The following is a 21613-nucleotide window of genomic DNA, read 5'->3' on the forward strand; positions in this document are numbered from 1 at the left end:
GATGAGGAAAAAATGGAACTGCATGAACTAGATACACAAAGGATGGTGTATCAAGATTTTATTTCAAGAAAAACAACAGTATATTTTTGCTTTGAAAGGCAAAGTTATTTAGTCAAAAGTCAAAAGACTGTTATTAATTTGTTGTACTATGGTCAATTGTTGCAATATAAATTGAGGAGATAATGTGGTTTTAATTTAGTTTTGGAAAATTTACTTTCTTTGAGCTATAATTGGTCAAAATTCTTACTTTTTTTTGTTTTGCTGGGACTGCCGTTGCCCTCAGTCCCTACTTTTGAGGTGTGGTTTTTGTTTGTCTGTTTCTATGGGAGAAGAATTAAAATTAAAATATACTCATCTGCCATTCTTAAGTCCCACTACCTGTGTGTGGGACAGATCTCTCTAGAAAGCCTAGCCAATAATCTGATTGGAAGTAAACGTTGGGCGATAACTCAGATTTTTCCCAGTTCCTGAGCATTTTTCTGCAATTTCTGGCAATAGATTTTGTGCCTCATTACACATTTGACTGATTAAAAAAAAATCTTCCTAAGGCTTGTTCAATTCTTGCGTACTGGAATAATAACACCCTTTGAGCTATGACAGTTGACATTGTGATGCCTCCCGCTGCCACAGGCGTCCCTTTCTGAACATTCGTACAGACAGAAGAATAGACTTCCTCCCCCCCCCCCCCGAATTGCAATGTCTTTTATACTTCTAGGTCTGATTTTTGAAAAGTGATTTTGTGACATAGCCTAAATTAAGTAAATTTTTGACATTTTTTTTAAGGATTTTATTTGTAAGTCACTTTGATGCTTTTGAAAATTCTATTCACAATCAATTTTCTTCATTTCACTTATCATACTTAATATCACATAGTAGTGGTGTTGTCTTCTAGAACAGTGCCATGACAGACTAAAAGAATCACATAAGGTAAGATCTGTGAGGAGAGGTAATATTTTTTTTAAAGAGGCTGGCATTTGGAGATAAAAATAAGATTTTACTCTCTATCAGTTATTTAATACAAATTTGATACAGTGCATTTTTAAGATTTCATTCTTTTATGATACTACTTCATTGTGTAGGTATTTTTGAAGATAATATCGCCCAAGAATTTAATGGCTTCATCTTCTCTAATTTAAAAGTAGTTATAGAAAAATGACTAGTTTAGTTTTCAGCCTCTGAAAATAACAACCCAGATATTAAGAAAAAGTTTCAGTTGGTTAGCATAACAAATTTCATGTGGGATTATAGAACTTACCTGCTTTTTACTTATTTTATTTTCTTTTTGCAGGTACTATTCATATTTACACCATATGCAGACATTTGATGATGAGAGGTCAGTCTGCTAAGGTATGGCAAAAAAATAGAAACATTTGAAAAATTTACAGAAGATTGGAAAATGCACCTGTATTTTGCATAACACTGTACCCTGACATATCTATTTCATTGTCATTGCCAATAGTAGCACTTTGTCACAAGGGAATAAAAAGTCTAGATAGCAAAATGGCCAATTTCTAAGCCCTCGTGCCTTTATGACTCTGCTCCTTTCTCAGTGGAATGGAGCCCAGTGTAATGTCATGCTGGTCTTTGAGATGGGATATGTTACCCTGTTTCAGAGGGCTCTAGGTGCTTTTTTTTGGGCAACTGTGTCAAATCCCAAGAATTGGTCTTTTGTCCCATGAAATGTGGAAAGGTACTGACACCTGGTGGCTAGATTTTTAGTTGTAAATACTTGATAAAAATAACCTGGCCTTTCCCCACTGCCCGTTTCTTTTTAATTATGAATGTAATTTTTGTTTGTCCTAGCTTTACTTTTTTCTCCTAAAACTTGAACAGAGTCTGGCTCAGCCTAGATCGAGCATATTTTCTTATCTGTTGGTTATATTAATCTTTTATTGAGCAGGGAAGGTTTTTTCTCTTTGAACACCTTTTATTGAAATCAGGCATGATTTAGCACCTTCTTTAACGTATTCAGGCTTTTACTCTACAGGAAACAGAGAAATTGATCGTAGACATTTCAGATTCTTTTAATTCAGACAAAAAAAAAATCTGTATATTGACTTAATTTAGGACTAAGGTTGTGCATATTTTGTATACCTCAGGGAAGAGCTGACCCAAAGAAAATACAAGGGGAAGATATTGTTCAATCAATTTAGTAGGACTAGTTCTTAAAATTAGACTGCTGCAATGACTGTGTTGGCCCTAAAGTTAAGAGCTGATAGTGTAGTTCCATAGTTATAAATTAATCTAAGTGCAGGCTGTCACCAAAGAAGGCAGACTCCATTGCATCCCAAATAAGCTTGCTGATCTAATTGAAAACTAACTTAGAATAAAATGATCACTAGAGCTGACACAAAGGAGAGGGAGAACTCTCAAGATAAGAGCAGATGAGAGAGAAGGGCAGGACCTCAGTCTGGTGGCAAGGCTATAGTGAACTGGAGTGGTTAAGATAGCTTGGAGACTAAAATATAATGCTTAACCACAGTTTCAAATGGGAAAAAAACAATAATATGCAGGAGGAATGCTTTGTAGTCAATAAAATATGTTGAAAACCAATACAATTTCTGTGATTTTTTTTTCCCCTCTTTTAATTTGTCCTACCAGATGAGGATAAATCTTTGTATGTGTCCTTTAGTATATTTATATTGTTTAAAATGAATTCAGTTTAAAACCGTATTTCTTCAATGCAGGTCCTGGAATACTTACTGTGGGCCAGTATATGTATGGAATCATCCATTCCGCTCTTATCTGTACATTATTTGACATGGAGAGCCACCCTATATACTGCAGTTTCTCAGTGTTATTTTGATTGTCAAGCCGGCATTCATGGAGAGGTATCCTGATACGTAGCATTTCAGATGCAATCAAATGAGAAATAAATATTTATTTAAATATTCCTGCTTATTATCAGATCGTATATATTTAGAGTTCTGCCCATATTCCAAAATTTAACTGCAAAGTGGAGGTGTGTTTCCACATGTAAATGAGTAATCAATTCAAAGTTAAATGCAATAGTACTTTATAACATAATCATAGTCATAGACTTCTAGCATTAAGTAGTGGCCAACCCCCGTGCATATATACAAAAGGTATTTTGCAAAGGTTTTCTTTTCCTTTTCAATTGTTGTTCATGACCTGGCTTTCATTGCAGGTCTTTGCAGTTGTCTGAATTCAAGAACGATATGATTCTAAAATTAAATACCAACATACAGAATATGAGAACAGTATAAATTTTTTTTTTTAATACTTTGGACAGATATTTGCTCGCCGTGGTCTGATTAAAATTGATGAACTGAAGCAGTTAGAAAATACCAGTTCTTCGCTGGAAAATTCAGAGACAAAAAAGATTTTTAGAGAGGCCACTCTAAAGGTATCATTTCGCAATTCATCATAAATGGTAGAGTAGTTACAGAACTCTATGAACAGAACACGTAACAGTTATTTACTTACTTTTTTCTTTATGTCAGATGTCAGTAATGATTTTCAAGAGAGCAGTATATGAATCCAGAAGAAAGCCAAAAAGCTACTTTCGACCTAAGTTAAGAGTTAGCCTGAAAGAAGCACAAAATGTAAGTCTAACATTTTGTATAATGCTTCTCTTTGTTTACTTTGTTTGCATGTGGTGAATATGTGATATAATTCTGCTTAATACACATGGTGCTATTCACAACGAGAAAGTTTTAGTTGTTCAGTTTCATAGTTAACATAATTTATTATTAAAACTCAGAACAAACTTGAAAGGAGGGAAGATGTAGTAATTACTACTTTAGAAAATACTGTTTTTTCTAGCATTTTTTTCCTTTAGCAATTATGTTAGCAATAAAAATAAGGGAAATCTTGTTCAAATTCATACCAAGTGTATGGGAGTCCTGAGTTTGCCCTGCTGTGTTAAATTACTGTGAAGATAAAGGGGTACTTTGAAAAAAAGCTACTGTGTTTTTAAATTTTTTGTACTTACATTGGAGAACTCTTTTAAGTCTTGAGAGATTGTTTCTGAAAGCTGTTTCCTTTTCTTCAAGATACTATGAATTAGAGAGAAAGGCATGAAGGATACAAAGTAGACTTTTAAGGAAATAATGAATTTCCTCAAATTTCACTCTTTCCTTGTGTTCTTTACAGCCAGTGTCAAAAATGAATGATCCATTGGGATAAGAATTATAAATAATCAAAGAAAATGCTTTTTTGTGTGAGTGCATTGTCCCTTTTTTGGTTAGCATGCAGACTTCTAATATATCAGACTTTAATAGTTAAGTTTATCTTTATGCCATTACGCTACTATGTGGGTTCGTAACGGTTATGCATCTTACTTAAGATGCAATTATCATCCTTTTTTGGTCATAGGTTGACAGGTCTTTTGAATTCAAGACCTTTCCTAGATGTAGGACTGCACAGATAGAATAGAAAGTTCTCGTTTTGATTTCACTGTGCTAAAGAGGATGCTTCTATCTGAGTGTTTATTCCCTTTGTGATGGACAGATGGTTGTTCTGTTTTCCTACTGTTTGCAATTGTGATTTAAATAAATTTAATTCCTGCAGTATTCCGCAGGAAGCTGGCAGAGAGGAGCAACTGAAAGTACTAATCGGCAAGCTCCCAAAACCACTCTCTCTTACTGAGTAATACTGCCTGCTCATTGGGATGCTTTGCACCCATGTAAGCAAAAGATTGAACTTTCCTTGCACTGTGACACCCTTTTGTGATAAAAAGCATTATTCTGTGGAATGTGGTTAGCTGATGGTGATATAAATATAGATAGTTTGGTTTTATGGAGTAAATTATTTTCTTTCGCAAATACTGCATTATGAAGAATTACTGTTATTACAGTATCGTAGGAGTAAAGATGGTTGCATGGGACTTCTGGAAGTCATTTAGTCCAGCCTCTGACTTGAAGCATGATTTTTGCCGATGATAAATCAAATCAGCTGTGGCTTTGTCTTCAAAACCTTCAGTGAAGGAGATTCCCTCGTCAATCTAGATAACCTCTTCCAATACTGCATTACCCTCCTAATTAACATATTTTTCCTAATGTCCAATCTGCAAGTCATCCCTGATGCTTTCAGAGTCATCTTCAGCTTAAGAAAGACTTAAGCACTTCTGAATGATGATCATCTAAAAGTCTTGCTGAACAATTAGGATATTAGGAACTCAGCATGCTTTCAAATAGGGTGTTTGCTCATCAGGCACCCATCATGTTACCAGGAATCTATGTCTGTCAATATATCTGATCTCCAGAAGCTTGAAAAATCTTCAGTAACTGATTTTATTCTTCAGTGTCTGACTTTCTGACAAAACTGAATGCCTGAAGTTAACAACAAATTGTTAGAAATTACACTGTTCATAACTTCCCCACCAAAAGACTTTTGCTTCTAAAATGTGCTACAACAGTTCTCATTACCTTATTTAGGAAGGAATAGTATTGCATTTTCATATTTGTTTCTGCATGCCTTTTGTAGTTTTACAAGATTTGCTGAATGATGCAAAATCTGAACTGTTTTAATAATTATTTCAGAATATTTTGTAGGTTTATTAAGTGTCAAGTAATGTGAAAATATGGGACATTTATTTTTGCGTAATGTTTTGACTTTCAAAACAATTTCCTTTTTTAGTTATAGAAAATGTACAATGTAGTATAACAGGTAGAACAGTTATATTTAGAGCTCAGTCCAGCATGTTACAGAGCACATTATCCTTGTACTAGCAAAGAATTAAAGCTTTTCCTTCTCTTCTAGTACGTATGCCGTGGAATTTGTTTTTGTACTTAAATCACCTTGAAAAATGGAAACAAGCTAGTATGATCTATTCAGTTTAAGTTAGGTTTCACTTTTCACTGGTTCTTCTGCACCAGTGCTATGTCTGTTTTCTAAACATGACAAAACAATGCTTATGCAAAAATATTAGTAGCAGTAAATTACATGCCCATTCTGCTCTGCATTTTAATGAAGGTATTTAAAGAAAACCTGCAATTTGTGTCCTGGAATATATGTGATGTATATTGGTTTCTGCTTGCATAGATCTGATTCCTAGATTGGGCTCATAAAATCCGCAGTGTGGGGAAAAAGATATATTGAATACAATGACACAAAATATTTTAAAAAATTTATAGTTTGCTTTGAAATTTTTTTAGTCTGTGAACACCATTTTGAGGATTTATTAAAAAAAAAAAGTTGAAAAATTGTTTTGGAGTTATTATGCTAGAAGAATGTGTATCACAGAATCACAAAGTCGTTGAGGTTGGAAGGGACCTCTGGAGGTCATCTGGTGCGACCCCCCTGCTCAAGCAGGGCCACAAAGAGCTGGTTGTCCAGAACCATGTCCAGTCAGCTTTTGAATATCTCCAAGGATGGAGACTCCACAACCTCTCTGGGCAACCTGTGCCAGTACTCCGTCACCCTTGAAGTGAAAAAGTGTTTCCTGATGTTTAGAGGGAATCTCAAGTATTTCAGTTTGTGCCCATTGCCTCTGGTCCTGTCACTGGGCACCACTGAAAAGAGCCTGGCTCCATCTTCTTTGCACTTCAGGTATTTACATATATTGATGAGATTCCCGCTGAGGCTTCTTTTCTCCAGGTTGAACAGTCCCAGCTTTCTCAGCCTTTCCTCATAGGGGAGATGCTCCAGTTCCTTAAACATCTTCAAGACCCTTTGTTGGACTCTCTCCAGTATATGCATGCCTCTCTTGTATTGGGGAGCCTAGAACTGGAGACAATACTCCAGCTGTGGCCTCACCAGTAGAGGGGAAGGATGCCCTCCGTTGACCTGCTAGCAATACTTTGCCTAATGCAGCCCAGGGTACTGTCAATTGCCTTTGCTGCAAAGGCACATTGCTGGCTCATGTTCAACTTGCTGTCCACCAGGACCCCCAAGTCCTTTTCTGCCAAGCTGCTTTCCAGCTGGGTGGCCCCCCCAGCGTGTACTGGTGCATGGGTTTGTTCCTTCCCAGGTGCAGGACTTTACACTTGTCCTTGTTGAACGTCATGATATTCCCACAAACCTGTCGAGGTCCTTCTGGACAGCAGCACGACCCTCCGGCATATCAGCCACTCCTCCAAGTTTTGTGTCACTTGCAAACTTGCTGAGGGTTATGGAAGACAGTGTCAAAGGCCTTACTGAAGTTTAGGTAGACAATATCCACTGCTCTCTCCTCATCTACCAGGCAAGTAATTTCAACACAGAAGTTTATTAAGTTGGTCAAGCATGACTTCCCCTTAGTGAATCCATGCTGACCACTCTTGACGGTTTTGTTGTCCTTCAAGTGCCTGGAAATGGTTTCCAGGATTAGCTGCTCCATCAGTATCCAATATTAACTATCTTTTGTTTTTACTTTCACTATACTCCCAGCAGAAATAGTTCCTCTTTCTTTGGAAAAGACAGATAGTTATAGTATTGATGAGGCTCACTCATTATATAAGTTATTTGAAAACAAAAATAACCTGTTCGCTTTAATACTCTGAATGCTGCCAGATATTGAACAGATCAGGTTTTTTTTCATCAGGTACACATCTGAGCTTGTCTGTAAGTATTAATCTGGAAGCTAAAATGAAGGATGTGGATCCAGCAAAGCGAGAAGGAAATTCTCAAATTTTTGTCTAGCTAAATGTGCCTAGAAACCGATCTAAAGTGTTTTTATTTGGGAAAGTGCCAAATAAATAGGACTGAAATGTTGATGGATTATGAGCAACATTCTAAAGTACTGTATCTCTGGTTTACTTTATGTCTGGTAGTGGTTTGGTAACCATATAAAGAGAACATTGAAATAAAATTTTAAAATATTTTCTTAGATAGAGCTCTGATTTCTTAGCTGCCAGTAGTGCAAATATATTTTTGTGTGTTCTGCCTTGTATTTTTATGTTGTGCTGTTTGAAATGTGCAAGTGAGAGAATATAATAGTGTTTTGCTTTCACTACAGTGCTAAGCATCCTAATCTTGCTCTGATTTTCTGCAAAGTGCGTAGAACTTAGCTCCTTATAGTCAAATGTGTATCATTATAAGGAGAGATCTGGGTGGCTTTAAACTACGTGGCCTTAATACTTTCAGTCATAATTTCTATTGCATTGTTTTCTAAGTACCATGCAGCAGTGCATGTGGTTGCTATGAAGTTATGGCACTTGTTAAGTACTGTACCCGCTTAGCATGAGGCTTTACTATGCCTTTGAAGCATGAAATTCATAACAACAATATATTTTACAGTATATTATTTTCTGTTTTAAATGTGTACTTACTTTCTGATGGACAACTGTTTTGAGAGAAATCTTGCTTTATTGTAACTCGGTTTAGATATTACAAGACTTACATTACTTTTTCTTTCTTAGTTGCCGTGGCCTCGCACTACTACTGAACGGCTGCTGACGGAAATGTTTGACGGTGCTGCAGCTCAGTTCCTTGCCATCCTGGAAGCTCTGTCTGATAGTAGCAGGCGTGTGTTGTGCCCTGCTCTACCTGTTCCTGATGAAATTGAAATTCGTGATGTCATTTCAGAGCTTTTTTTTGCAGGCCTGGAAATCCTCTCAGGTAACAGCATAAAGAAGCAAAAAGAGTGCTGGTGAGAAGCCCCCACCTCCATTTTATTAGGTTTTTTCTCTGCTATAAAAGAAAAAACTTGCCTATTTATTTTATAACAGTAACACCTGTAAAAGCAGGCAATCTTTTTTTATAATCATAAAATTTAAGATAAAAATCTGGGCCAATCCCTGTTATCTGTCATATCAGTAAAAATCTACCATAATTTACGCATATGTTTTCTGAATAGGATGGAGATCACTTTCTTCATAGCAGCCTGTACAGTGCTGCGCATTGCATTTATGGCTAAAACAGTGTTGATAACACACCAGTGTTTTGCCTATTGCTGATCAATGCTTACACGGCATCAAGGCTGTCTCTCCAACCCTCCTCCCCTCAAAGGCCAGTGGGCTGGGGGTGGGCGGGAATTTGGGAGAGGACATAGCTGGGACAGCTGACCCAAACTCACCAAACGGCTATTCCATACCATATGACGTCAGGCCCAGCAATAAAACCTGGGGCTAAGGGAGAGGATGGGGGGACATTACTGGTTATGGTGTTTGTCTTCCCAAGCAACTGCTATACATCCTGAGGCCCTGCTTTCCAGGAAGTGGCTGGATATCTGCCTGCCTATAGGAAATAGTGAAAAAATTCCCTTTTTTGCTTTGCTTGCACACACAGCTTTAGCTTTTCTTATTAAACTGTCTTTATGTCAACCCATGAGCTTTTCCATCTTATTTTCTCCCCCTATCCTTTAGAGAAGGGGGAGTGAGAAAGCAGCTGGGTGGGGGTCTGGAAGCCAGGCAAGGTCAACATACCATGGTGTTTCATGTTGTGTTTTTTTTTAAAAATCACTCAAAGTTAGATTTTAAAACTTGAGAAAAACACTGGACTTGATGATTCCTTCCAAACCTTTTTTGTTGGGCTCTGGACTGTATATAGCCATAGTTCATAGTATCATAGAATCATAGAATCATTAAGGTTGGAAAAGACCTCTAAGATCATCGAGGCCAACCATCAACTCAACACCACCATGCCCACTACACCATGTCCCTAAGGGCCTCATCTACACGTCTTTTAAATACTTCCAGGGATGGTGACTCAACCAATTCCCTGGGCAGCCCGTTCCAAGGCCTGACCACCCTTTCAGTAAAGAAATTTTTCCTAATGTCCAATCTAAACCTCCCTTGGCGCAACTTAAGGCCATTTCCTCTCATCCTATCGCTGGTTACTTGGCAGAAGAGACCAACCCCCACCTCTCTACAACCTCCTTTCAGGTAGTTGTAGAGCGTGATGAGGTCTTCCCTCAGCCTTTTCTTCTTCAGGCTAAACAACCCCAGTTCCCTCAGCCGCTCCTCATAAGACTTGTTCTCCAGACCCTTTACCAGCTTCGTTGCCCTTCTTTGGACACGCTCCAGCACCTCCATGTCCTTCTTGTAGTGAGGGGCCCAAAACTGAACACAGTATTCGAGGTGCGGCCGCACCAGTGCCGAGTACAGGGGCACGATCACCTCCCTAGTCCTGCTGGCCACACTATTTCTGATACAGGCCAGGATGCCGTTGGCCTTCTTGGCCACCTGGGCACACTTCCAGCTCATGTTCAGCCGGCTGTTAACCAGCACCCCCAGGTCCTTTTCCTCTGGGCAGCTTTCCAGCCACTCTTCCCCAAGCTTGTAGCGTTGCATGGGGTTGTTGTGGCCGAAGCGAGTTATAGACATATTTTGTTAATAAAAGAATCTATAGAGACTAAATAGACTTCAGAATCGTATTTTCTTGATATGATTACTGGCTAATTGGAATCTAACAAGTCAAATACAATATAAACTGATTTAATGAATTGTCTATATTAAAGGTGGAGTGAGCAGTACTGATATTCAAGGAAATCATTGCACCGATCATTTTGGTATAATTAATGCATCATCAACCCATCTGCAGTTGATACTAACAGGTAAACTGACTTCGAATTTTCAAGTGATTCTGTACGCAGTGATGCAAATGCTTGGTGAGCAGAATTCATTTTCATGTTAGTAGCAGTTCTATGCATAAAGGGACTGCAAAATCCTGTCCTCTTTGCGTGAGATATGCTTGTTTATACATATAATGTTAAGGCATTCAAAAGGGATTATGTACAGATATCATTACAATTTTCTTAACACAAGTATTATTTAAATGGCATATTTTAGTCACATACTGTTCAGCATAGCAGTTCATCTAGATATGTTAATGGCCCTAAACAATCATTCAAAGGCCAAATTCTGCAATGATGTCCTGATTTAAACACGGTTTTTCTATTAGTGAAAATAATACCAAAGAAGCTAGAATACCTCATGGTTCTGAAAACAAGCAAACATTCAGAAGTGAGTGTTGTTCAGTTATAACTGTGTTTGCATTTCAAATATTTTTGCAGCAAGAAATTTTGTTTATTATTTCAAAACTATTTAATATGGTGCATGCAGTATTCTATGACAAAAACTACGGAAGTGAAGTGGGATGCAGTAACAGAAGGACTGTCGTAAGCTTGTTGAGATCCTTGGACCAATCATTGTGCTGCTTTGGAAAATAACAGCTGTCTGTTACTAAGTTAATATTGCTAACATCTTTTAGCCGAGTGACCACATGCCCAAGTGATATGACAATGACTGTGGCATATTCTCAGGACTGCAGAACACTGCTGAATATATTAGCTAAGACTCTTGCTTAGAGTTCCAAGGACCAGGAAATCCCTTTTTTGCCTTACTGTGGTTTGGATAAACTTGAAGAGTGAGAAAATAGATTCCCTATGTATAGTACAATGCACATTTTCTGATACAGTAATGAGAAATGCTCACCTATCTTGCAAGAAATTGTTCATTTTCCTATGCCTTTTTTTTACTAAGTTTCTGGGAAGAAGGGTTGTTGTGGGGTGGTACCGAGATTTCAGGTCTTTCTGCAACAGAAGGGACTAGGTCTTGATATCCTCTGCACAGGTACATTAATATCAATAATAGTACAGCCTCTTTGAAATTAACAGGACATTACAGATACATCATTAAAGTGGTACAAAAGCATAGACATTACAGCAAAATAATAAAGCTATTTATATTGTAGAGCTATTAAATATCCTTCAGGGTTATGCTGACTATTCAAAAACACATGTGGAGTTTTATCTTTGTATTTATCAATACCCAAATGAATGCTTAAATTAAACTTCTGAATATATATATATAAATCAGATAAAATATTTTTGTCATCACTGCAGGAGAAAAGGGGGTGTCTGGAGATGCTGCTGTGAAATTTATAAAATTAGCTTTCAGCTATGAAGAGTGGGACGTATTTGATTCTGCTATTGAATTTGTTGTTAATTTTCTTCAGGTAATCCGGATGCTATTTAAACATTCTTTATGTAGTCTTTTCCTACGAGGGTAAGAAAGAGTATTCTAAGTGCATATTTTAAAGACAAATTTCTATTGGTTGTTTCTGTCAATTAGGCTCAAGATGACCCAACATGGAAAAAAGCTGAAATGGAACTCAGACTTCTTACACTGATGCAACCTTTACTATTTCCAAGAAAATTTAAACACGGTTTTTCTATTAGTGAAAATAATACCAAAGAAGCTAGAATGCCTCATGGTTCTGAAAACAAACAAACATTCAGAAGTGAGTGTTGTTCAGTTATAGCTGTGTTTGCATTTCAAATATTTTTGCAGCAAGAAATTTTGTTTATTATTTCAAAACTATTTAATATGGTGCATGCAGTATTCTGTGACAAAAACTATCAACTGAAAAATTGTAACCTACTGAATTTTGTCCAGTTTTCATTTGCCAAAACATGACTTTTTACCATTTCCCTTGAGTGTGAAATAGCATGTATGTTTAACACACATCATATTATATGCAAAGATGTAAAATGAATGGATGTTTTCAGACAGGTTTTCAAGAAAAAAGTGAAACAGACATGTTTGACTTTCTTTTGTCCTTATACTCCATTTATGTAAAATTTCTTGACATCGAAGCAAGAAAAACTTGTTAAAGCAACTGTAATTTAATTGTATAACATTCCAAAAACCTGCATATATATTGAAAACTTTCCATTTCCAAAAATATCAATGCTCACTTTTCACAGAAAGTGAATAAACTTGGGAATATCTGTCCCCTTTGTATTTACTATTTCTTAAAGTATATTATCTGCTGGCATAAATTGGTAAGTCAATTCACTCAGATGCTTTCAACTATGTTTGTAACTAGAAATAACGTCTTGCCTTTCCTTTTCTTCCTTTTTTATAAACAATTAATATAGAAGGTTCCTTAAAGCACGGAGAGCCTTCTCATGATCTTATGATTTTGGCAACAACAGTGTTTTCCTGTGTCTCCACATCTAAACAGGTATAATAAAATTAGAGACATTTCTTCTGAATGAATCACATCATCTGTAATGAATGCATATAATTTAAGACCAAAGGAATCAGTTGCATGATTAACAAACTGCATAAATGAAATAGCAAAAATTAAAAAATATACCCATAAGATGTGATTTAAAAAAATAGTATTTGTTTCAATTTTTTTTTTTAATTTTATTGGTACTATGTACTCAGGCTACTTTAAAAATGTTTAATAGATATTAGACCCATTTGGAATATCATGGAGCTAATTGCATGTTTCAGCTAATCAAGTAGAGATCAAATTTCTGGTATTAGATTTAGGTGGGCAAATATGCTCAGCTGTAGAAAACATTTCTGCCATATTTATAGAAATGGGAGCAGTGACCCTAAGGAATGATAATGCCTTTATAGCAGTGGTATGCCTGCAATTTAAGGTAAATTCTCACTGCAAACAAACAAGCAAGCAGCAGCAACAACAAAACCAAAGAGAGTGGGACTTCTTGTGCTGAAGTCTGCACTACAGAATAATCCCATTATATATCTGATGGTTTATTCCCATAGTAACCACTTCTAGCTTACTTGCTTAAACTGAGATTTCCCTTAATGTGCTACTGTGAGGGGAAAAAAATTACAGTGCAATGTCTCCAGTAGCATTTACACTAAAATAGTTTGTGATCCAAAAGATTAATGAAAAATTTTCCGTAGAAAAAATGTGTTCTGCTAACATGGCATATGTCTTAACTGCAAAATTAATTTTAGATATAATTTGAATATTGCCCCAGTTTGAGTATAACTGGGGCACACACATTTTTTAGCTTTAATGTAATATTTTCAGTCAAAATATCCTGCCTATGAGGTACTTACACCTTTAGATAGCATGATTTGTCATTTTTTTACATGACCACTGTGTTATGGAGGCAGATTACCTGGATTTAAACTCTTCTGGTTCTTATACAGTTTCCTACAAATCTCCTCGGTACCTAATCTGTCCGGGGAAGAAAGACAAATTCTCTTCTAATTAGCAGAATTCACTGATATTGAAATTACATGGTATAGCTGAGCCAATCTAACAGCTTGCTGCCACCAAACGAGTGACAAAAGTCATCCTGATTTACTTCTTTTTCAGTCTTTTTCTCCCCTCACTTCTCAATATCAATACCCCTGAAATCTTATGCTCATATACATACGAGTGTACAGATAGCGTAGATATAGCAGGCTTGAATTTCATTGCACCTGAGATACTAGTCCAACTCTGGTATAAATGGCGATAAAGATGTGTACTGATCCTTAATCACTGTTCAGAATGTGTTTAACACAGTGTAGTCGGACTCTATTGCCTTTTAAAATGTGTTAATTAGGAGGTTAGCTGAATAAAGTTTTGAATTTGTTAATTATTCTCTTCATAAGATGCAGATGTGTTTTAATATTTCTTTCAGTTGTTAGATATTCCACTCCAACCTTTTCTCTAGTTGTTTAAGATGTTCTTCACTGCTCCCTCATCTGAGATGCGCCAACAACCTGTGGAAGTACTCTGTCAATGCAAAATGAAACCTACTAATTTAGATCTTCTGCAAATATTTAAATACTGTAACGAAAAAAAATCCCAAAGTTAATATAACTGTTAAATTACATTACTTAGTTTCTCCAGAATGTATTGACTATTATAACATTTCACAGATAGTTAATTTGCTTGTCTCTCCCATGTAATTTTCATCTCACTGCTTTCCTTGTCTGTGTGACTTTTAAGAGCTCGACAATAAAAAAGGAAATACAAAAACCCCAAACTCTAAAACCACTTGTATTGTTGGGAGAAGAAAAGCTTGGGTGGTCTACCAGAAATTACTTTTAAAAAAGTATTTCTTAAGCTTTCAAAATGTTGTCATCCCTTATAAGAAAGTTAAATATGATGTTTTATTTACTTTGGAAAATTTTGAAAGTGTTTATATACTGCATATGCATACCTGTTTCTACAATTAAGTTGTTTTTTTCTTTCCAGAATATCCTACCTGACAAAGAAATACTTGTTGATGTAATAATGTTTTTGTGGCGGAAGTGTAAAACAGGACTTCAGCGAATCCAAATGAGTGGAAGTGACTACTTAAAATATATCCACAAATACAAAGCTTACCAAGTACTCCTTATTACAATGTATTTCTCTTAATATGAGTGCAGTCTGTTATAGTAAAGCCAAGATAAAATACTGACCTCCAGTCTAAGTACACTCTCTTATGGTAAAATGCAGATAAACTTCTTCACTGAAAATGTGCATTGTATATACACTTTGAACAGACAGTGCTCCCATATGCCAGTATCAAAACACCTCTTAGACTTTTCTCAGTAAAGTAACCTATTCTCTGCCAGTGGGCCATGATAGAAGCTAAAATAGTGAAAGCATTCGGGCATGATGTAAGAAGCAGCATTTGGTGTGTTGTGGTGGAAAATACCAATATAGTTCAAGAAAGTTCCCTAGATCAATTGAAGAAAGAAGGAAAAACCTTACAGCTTAAGAGAAAGGACATAAGGGTCAACAGGATTTGGCCCACTGGATAGAGTCACAGCCTTACCTTGAACTTTTTCTGAGACCTAGAGGCTCTTGGTGAAATGCAGTCTTGTGAAGGATAATTTACAGGATAATTCTCTGGGCTGCCAGTTGGTGCTGACCAAACAGTTTCTGGAGGAGTTCATTTTGTGACCCTGATCCCTATAATAAAATTGTTGAGAGATTCACCAGAAGGTAATGTACAGTTACTGTACAACAGGTGCATTCAGGTCTCTTTTATACTGTTTAAGTGGGAAAATATGGGAATAAATGAGAGGCAAATGATCAAATCTGCTGTAAGGCTTACCACACTATGACAAGGTATGAAAGTTGTGCCCATAGAACATTCATAAACCTTTCTAAAATAATAAAAAATAATAATATTCCAAAATAAAAAAGTCTGCTGTCTGAAGAAATAGAGGCTTCGGAGCAGCACAAATTCAGCATCTTAGTCTGGTGGCATTAAAAAATAGTCAAATCCAAGAAAGGAGTTGTGTCCAGGTTTATGAATCTTTTTAAACAATTTTGAGTGCAAAACCTTATCTGCCTCTGTAATACATAAATATCTTTCTAAAATTTGTTTTAACTCTGTCCTGGTTCTTTTTCTTTCCCTTTCCCCCATTTTTAGTGGGTTCATGTACTCTGGATAATAAATGAAGTAATTCAGAAGAGCAGCATAGGAGAGACTAATGTTGTAATGCTTGCAGACGTAACCTTACGTCTAACTGCAATATTGGAAAATGTAGCTGATTCTACAAGTAAATCTAAGAAAAAAGCAGGTAAAGCTTTCAACAAAAATGTAGTTGTCTTTCAAGAGTGACTTTAAAGATTGGAACTTTCCTGAGTTGAAAACTTTTACAAATATACATATTCAAAAATTGTTGTAAAGAGATTGTTGAGGGTAGAATAATCATTTTTTGTACATACAATTTTATCCATAACCAGAGCTAATGAAACCTGGTTTTCAAAGGATTTATGCCTTATTTCCTTGCATTTCCAGTTCTGCTGAAGTATACATTTTGAATCACATCTCTCATGACTCACCCTTCCCACAGGTCTACATGTCTCTTAGCCCCTTCAGAGTAGCCTCAGATCACTCATACGTTCTCTGAATATTGGCTAGACAGAAGGCAGTGTGTGCTGCGGTTTATTTGGAGCATTCAAGTGCTGGTTGACTAGTGGCAGGCCAAACAGAAGAGGAAAATATTGAGGTCATATTGAAGCTTTTGCTTTTATTGGGCCATTAATTTGGATCTCTTGTCTACAGAAGTCTTGATTTTTGTATAGGAATTCAATTGTCTTTGAAATTGAACTTAACTTGGCTGACATTGGAGTATAATCCAATCACATTAAACAAATTTCTTTACAAAACCTAACGCTGTAAAATATGCATATTTAGACATACTTTTAAAAGTTCTCTGTTGTTGTGGATGTAGGATCTTGGAATATGAATATATTTCATATTGTTTCAGAAATTATTTCTCATAATTTTTTTGCAGTAACTAGACAGTAGATTTTAAGGACCCTTTTAGAGCATATCTAGGAACAGAAGAGAATGACAATAGCTTTTGCTTTTTTTGAAAGTAAGAAAATCTTGGAACAGTACTATTCCATTATAAGATAGTCTGTGAATGTTATGAAAATCAGACCATTCTGATGGAGATTGGATGAATCCTCATTGTAGCATCCATCACTGCTATTCTTTTTCATTCAGTTTAAATACATCTATTTGGAGGGAAAAAACCTGAATAAATAGGAGCCATTGCTCAAAACAAGCTGATAAATAGCCAGTCAAGCACATGTTTATGCTGAGCAGAGTCTTTTTACTGAATGAATGTCGAGTGAATATAGATTTTCATATTTATGAGAAAGAGACAGTGGACAAGCAGAAATAAACGGGCAAAAGTGGCACAAGGAGTATAGGAATGACTAGAAGGTTGTCCCTCTGAAAGGGCAAAAAATGAATTTATTTCAGCTAAGAAATAAATTTTTGACAGGCTAGAGGGCTGTAAACAAGAACAAAGAAACTGCTTCCTCTTGTTTTGGAAAGGAAAACACAATTCTGGGTGCATTCTTTATAAATGAAAATAATTTAAACAATCCAAATGAACATTATAAGGGTGATAATACCCCTTTGAGGAATACTAAATTGAAATAATATATATCATAAAAATATGACCTCATGTATTTAAAAATCCTCCTATAAGTTAAATTAACATTAAACCCGCTGTGAATTGAGTAACAACAGATTTGAATTGACTTAAAAATGGAAAATTGATATGAATGCTACAACAATGTGAGGAACTGCAAAATGAGTCCAAGTTTCATTGGCTTGGATATAACGTTGAAATATTGTGTACATTTAAAAATACTACATTATTGGATAATCATATACTGAATTAGTATAATTGTATGTATGTAGCTATTGTGTTTAAACCCTGAAAAGCTTTTCAAGAAACAATGTAATTACCTCTCACAATCAAGTACTGAAGAACTGAATTATTGCCAGACTCTTAAGTTAGTAGTAGAGCTAATCAAATGGTATTAAAATTTTCTGAGTATATTTCATTTTCACTTTCTGATTTTCTTGCTATAAAAAAGGAAGAAGTACCTCTTTCTCACAAGATGAAACCTATGATATTCCTGAAATACTGATGGTAATGTCTAATTCATTTTCATTAATATATTGTTTTTGAATAGCATAAGAACACTTATTTCTGCTTGAAGCTTTTTATACAATTTTGTATTTAGTTTTGTAAAGTTGAAATATTTCACATAATCATGCTAGTGCGGAGGAAAAAAGTAAAGATATTTTTTCAAATGAAATAAAATCTGAAAATTTTTCTGGAGTCTTTTATAGTAATCTGTGAAATGGAAGAAGTTTTAGTCGAAACTTTTTTCACAGCATGATCATACTGATTTCCACTGTACACTCTTTTTGATGCCAATGTATAGTACCAGCTCTAAATGGTTTAATAGCACATTTTTTAAAGATACAAAGATACAAACTTTAGTCCTTGCTTTCATTTAGGGAAATTTTTGGGTTATGCTTTTGTTTGTTTGTTTTTATAATGGTGATGTGGAATAGATGGAACATCCTGAGTGTCCTTGCTTTGTTCAGTGTGTTCTGTGCTCAGCACTTTGCAGAAGTGTCCAATCAAATAGTTCAAAATTACTTACTAAAACACATTAAGAAGAAAAGACATACATTATTCTGAGGATTCAGGAATTTTGTCAATGATATGTCTTAATGCTTACACACACAGAGAAGCTTTAATTCAGTGACAGTCTACTTAAAAGTGTTGGTTTCTGAAAAAGCAGTTTTCTTAGCATCTAATGGAACATTGACAAACTGCTTGTGAAAAGTACTGTGTTTGTCAACTTAATTCTCTAAGTTCAGTCTCATTCTGCTATAAGCTAACTCTTTGTTTTCTGAGAGCTGAAGGAAAATCAGTCCTAGATTAATTAAAATGACTTGAAATTTAAAACATTGATATTAGTATATGAAAGCATGGGGAGCAGTGCCTATATAAAGATTACTTGACAGAGTTTAAACTGTGACAGCTAAAAGTAATAGCACTTTGCTTTTGATAGTCTGTATTATAGCTTTTAATGCTGTTTCTATGTGTTTTCACTTCAGAAAAGTCCTACAGAACAATTACAACTTGCTTATGAAAGTCTTGAAAAAGCAATTAATGGAATGAACACATCTCGCTTAATGACCCTTCTACCAGATGGAAAGTCGATATTTGACAACTGCTGTACAAAGGTAAAGTCTACAAAAAGCTACACTGCAACAAAATCTATAAATAATGTATTGGATTTTGATGACACAAAACTCATATTTTCTTCGTACGTAGAAATCTTAGCATTATCAAATGTACCTCATCTTCCTGCTCCATGTAAGAAGACAATAAAAAAAATAAATCCCTGTGTAGTAGAAATAGCACTTTTCTCTTTCAGTAATAAACTATAAGCTCTTTTAGGTTTTCTTTGCCATTTTCTTTTGGAAATAATTATAATTTGTAGCTTTCTCCTATAAAATAAAAGCAGAAATCCTTTTCATATTTATTGCTTGCAATTGTTTATTATTAAAATTAATTTTTGCTGTTGAGTGGAGTTCAGATTTTCTAAATATTATCATTCTACACCAATATGATCTTTGTTTTGTGGACTGGTAACACAATAAAACAAATTTTTCTGCAGTTTCATATGTATTATTAATCCAGTTTCCTATTGATTCTCAGGTTTTGTCTAGTTTTCTTTGTCCGTTATCCATGCCTTCTCTGTCTAGTCATTCTCCCTCCTTCCATGCTTTCTTGAATGACTGCATATTGCACAGATATGACAAATTTCAGTGTTTGTCAATTTACTGAAATAATAATATCAACGTCAAGATAAATGCAGTAAGCTAAGTAATAAAAGTTTGTGTTTGCTTAATTGCCACTTCCTATTTATTAGGTGGACTCAAATGATCAGAATTTGAATTCTGTTTTGGGATGTGGTGATGATAAGACAGGAACAGGTAATGGTTTTGTAATGGATTTACACTTGGAGCTCATTCAGGCCCAACATCGAGTAGCTGTGAAACTTCTTAAAATGGCACAAGGTAGGTTTCGGTAAAGCTAAATGATCTTCATAGCTTGATTAGAGTCCTCTGTTAATATATTTTGTAACATTAAGAAGTAAAGGAGTATCTACTTTCTGAAGAGGAGCTGATATTGGGCAGTTTGTATGCCACGTACAGAAAGAAATAATGAATTTGCAGAATTTAGATTTACCACATACTAGTCTCTAACCTCTACTCAACCAATGGGAGTTAAACTTTGCTAACAACTACTGGATTTGACTCCTAAACAGTTTATTGTGGTATTTCAGTTATAATATTAACTGTTACCGTGCCAGTAAGGGAGAATTGCGGGATGCTTTGCAGAAATTTTTTTCTGTAATGCTAATTTTCTCTCTAGAGAATGACTTGAATATTTTATTCAATGCTCTTGTAATCTGAATTTCTACGGTGAAGTTGTCCTTATCTCTTCCCAGTCAGCAGATGTCCCACTCTTGCCAAATGGCTTCTGAAAAAATTCTACTTAGTCTCCCATTCCTGGTGTTGTTTTTTTAAAATTAAAAGCGAGTATTAGTTTGACACTGCAGAGCTCCCCTGTGTACTGCTCCCTATGATCAAATGAGATCCTTCTTTTCCTGTGATGTTAGTATAACTACTAAAGATGTTAGAGCATGAGGGTGGAATATTTTTAGTAGCATGATCAGTCCAAGAAATTCTCCTTGAACCAAAGAAAAGAACATGAGGTGGAGCAAAGCTTTCCTACAAAATTGTGTATTAACCCTTCTCACTGAAATTTTCTCAATAGCACTATTAGAATGAATAACTCAGGATTTCCTTCCCACATAGGTGCTCAAAAGGATGACAGAAGTCTTAAGTCTAGCAAGTCTCATGTGAAGAATGTTAAAGATTTCCATTATTTAACAGGTAAGGCTTATTAATTAAGATTCTAGAAGTATAATAAATTATTGCTGCTGTTTTATAAATGTCTTAAAATATCTATTTTACAGAGGCACTTATAATGAGAAAAATAAAAAAGAATAAGCTATCCAGAGCAATCTTTTTGATGCAAAAGGCTGCACAGAAGTTCCCTAAAGAGTTAACAACTTCTTCCCAAAGGCAGCTACTGGAGGTAATAAAAAAAATCCTATGGTAGAAATTCTTTATCATTATCACAGTTTTTCATGTTCTGTATAATTTAGGCTTGGATTGCTCCTTCTTACAAAAAGATGGAAAAATGGAAGGAACTTGAGGGACATTGGGTGGTTTTAACTTCTGTTGTCGAATTTTCTCTGAGAAGTTCCATTATGATGAAAGAATAAAGTGACTTAAAACAAGGAAAGAGCACATCCCCGAATTTTGTGCACACAGGAAACCTGAAAGAAGATTATGATCTTTCTTTCTACAATAATCACCTAGACTTTGCAATTATGAACCTATGCCTTGCCAAAATGTTATGCAGGTTTAATTCTCCCCATTGCAACCTTCAACATCCTTCTTTTTCCAGGATCTGTAAGTTGTCTTAGGTTGTTTTGGCTGGTGATGATGACATGGACTTTATTTTATTCTTATTGAATAAACAGTTTAGAAGTTGGAGATTTTGGAATTTATTGAGGCTAAAAGTAGATTCTTCATGGGCTCGTTTAGAAGGCTTTTGAAATC

General features: G+C 35.5%; 1 protein-coding gene across 1 annotated transcript in view; it reads left to right on the forward strand.

Moving 5' to 3' along the window:
• CFAP54 (cilia and flagella associated protein 54) overlaps positions 1–21613 on the forward strand; it is a 123599-nt gene that overhangs the window by 14253 nt on the left and 87733 nt on the right. Inside the window, exons 5-20 of the mRNA XM_075151641.1 lie at positions 1289–1347; positions 2688–2831; positions 3254–3367; positions 3465–3566; positions 8304–8502; positions 10343–10438; positions 11729–11841; positions 11958–12126; positions 12770–12852; positions 14845–14979; positions 16016–16166; positions 17989–18044; positions 19028–19156; positions 19849–19996; positions 20801–20878; positions 20962–21083. Coding sequence (XP_075007742.1) covers positions 1289–1347; positions 2688–2831; positions 3254–3367; positions 3465–3566; positions 8304–8502; positions 10343–10438; positions 11729–11841; positions 11958–12126; positions 12770–12852; positions 14845–14979; positions 16016–16166; positions 17989–18044; positions 19028–19156; positions 19849–19996; positions 20801–20878; positions 20962–21083 — 1898 coding nt within the window. The remainder of the gene's footprint in view (positions 1–1288; positions 1348–2687; positions 2832–3253; positions 3368–3464; positions 3567–8303; positions 8503–10342; positions 10439–11728; positions 11842–11957; positions 12127–12769; positions 12853–14844; positions 14980–16015; positions 16167–17988; positions 18045–19027; positions 19157–19848; positions 19997–20800; positions 20879–20961; positions 21084–21613) is intronic.

Source organism: Calonectris borealis, chromosome 1, assembly GCF_964195595.1.
Source record: "Calonectris borealis chromosome 1, bCalBor7.hap1.2, whole genome shotgun sequence".
NCBI lineage: Eukaryota > Metazoa > Chordata > Aves > Procellariiformes > Procellariidae > Calonectris > Calonectris borealis.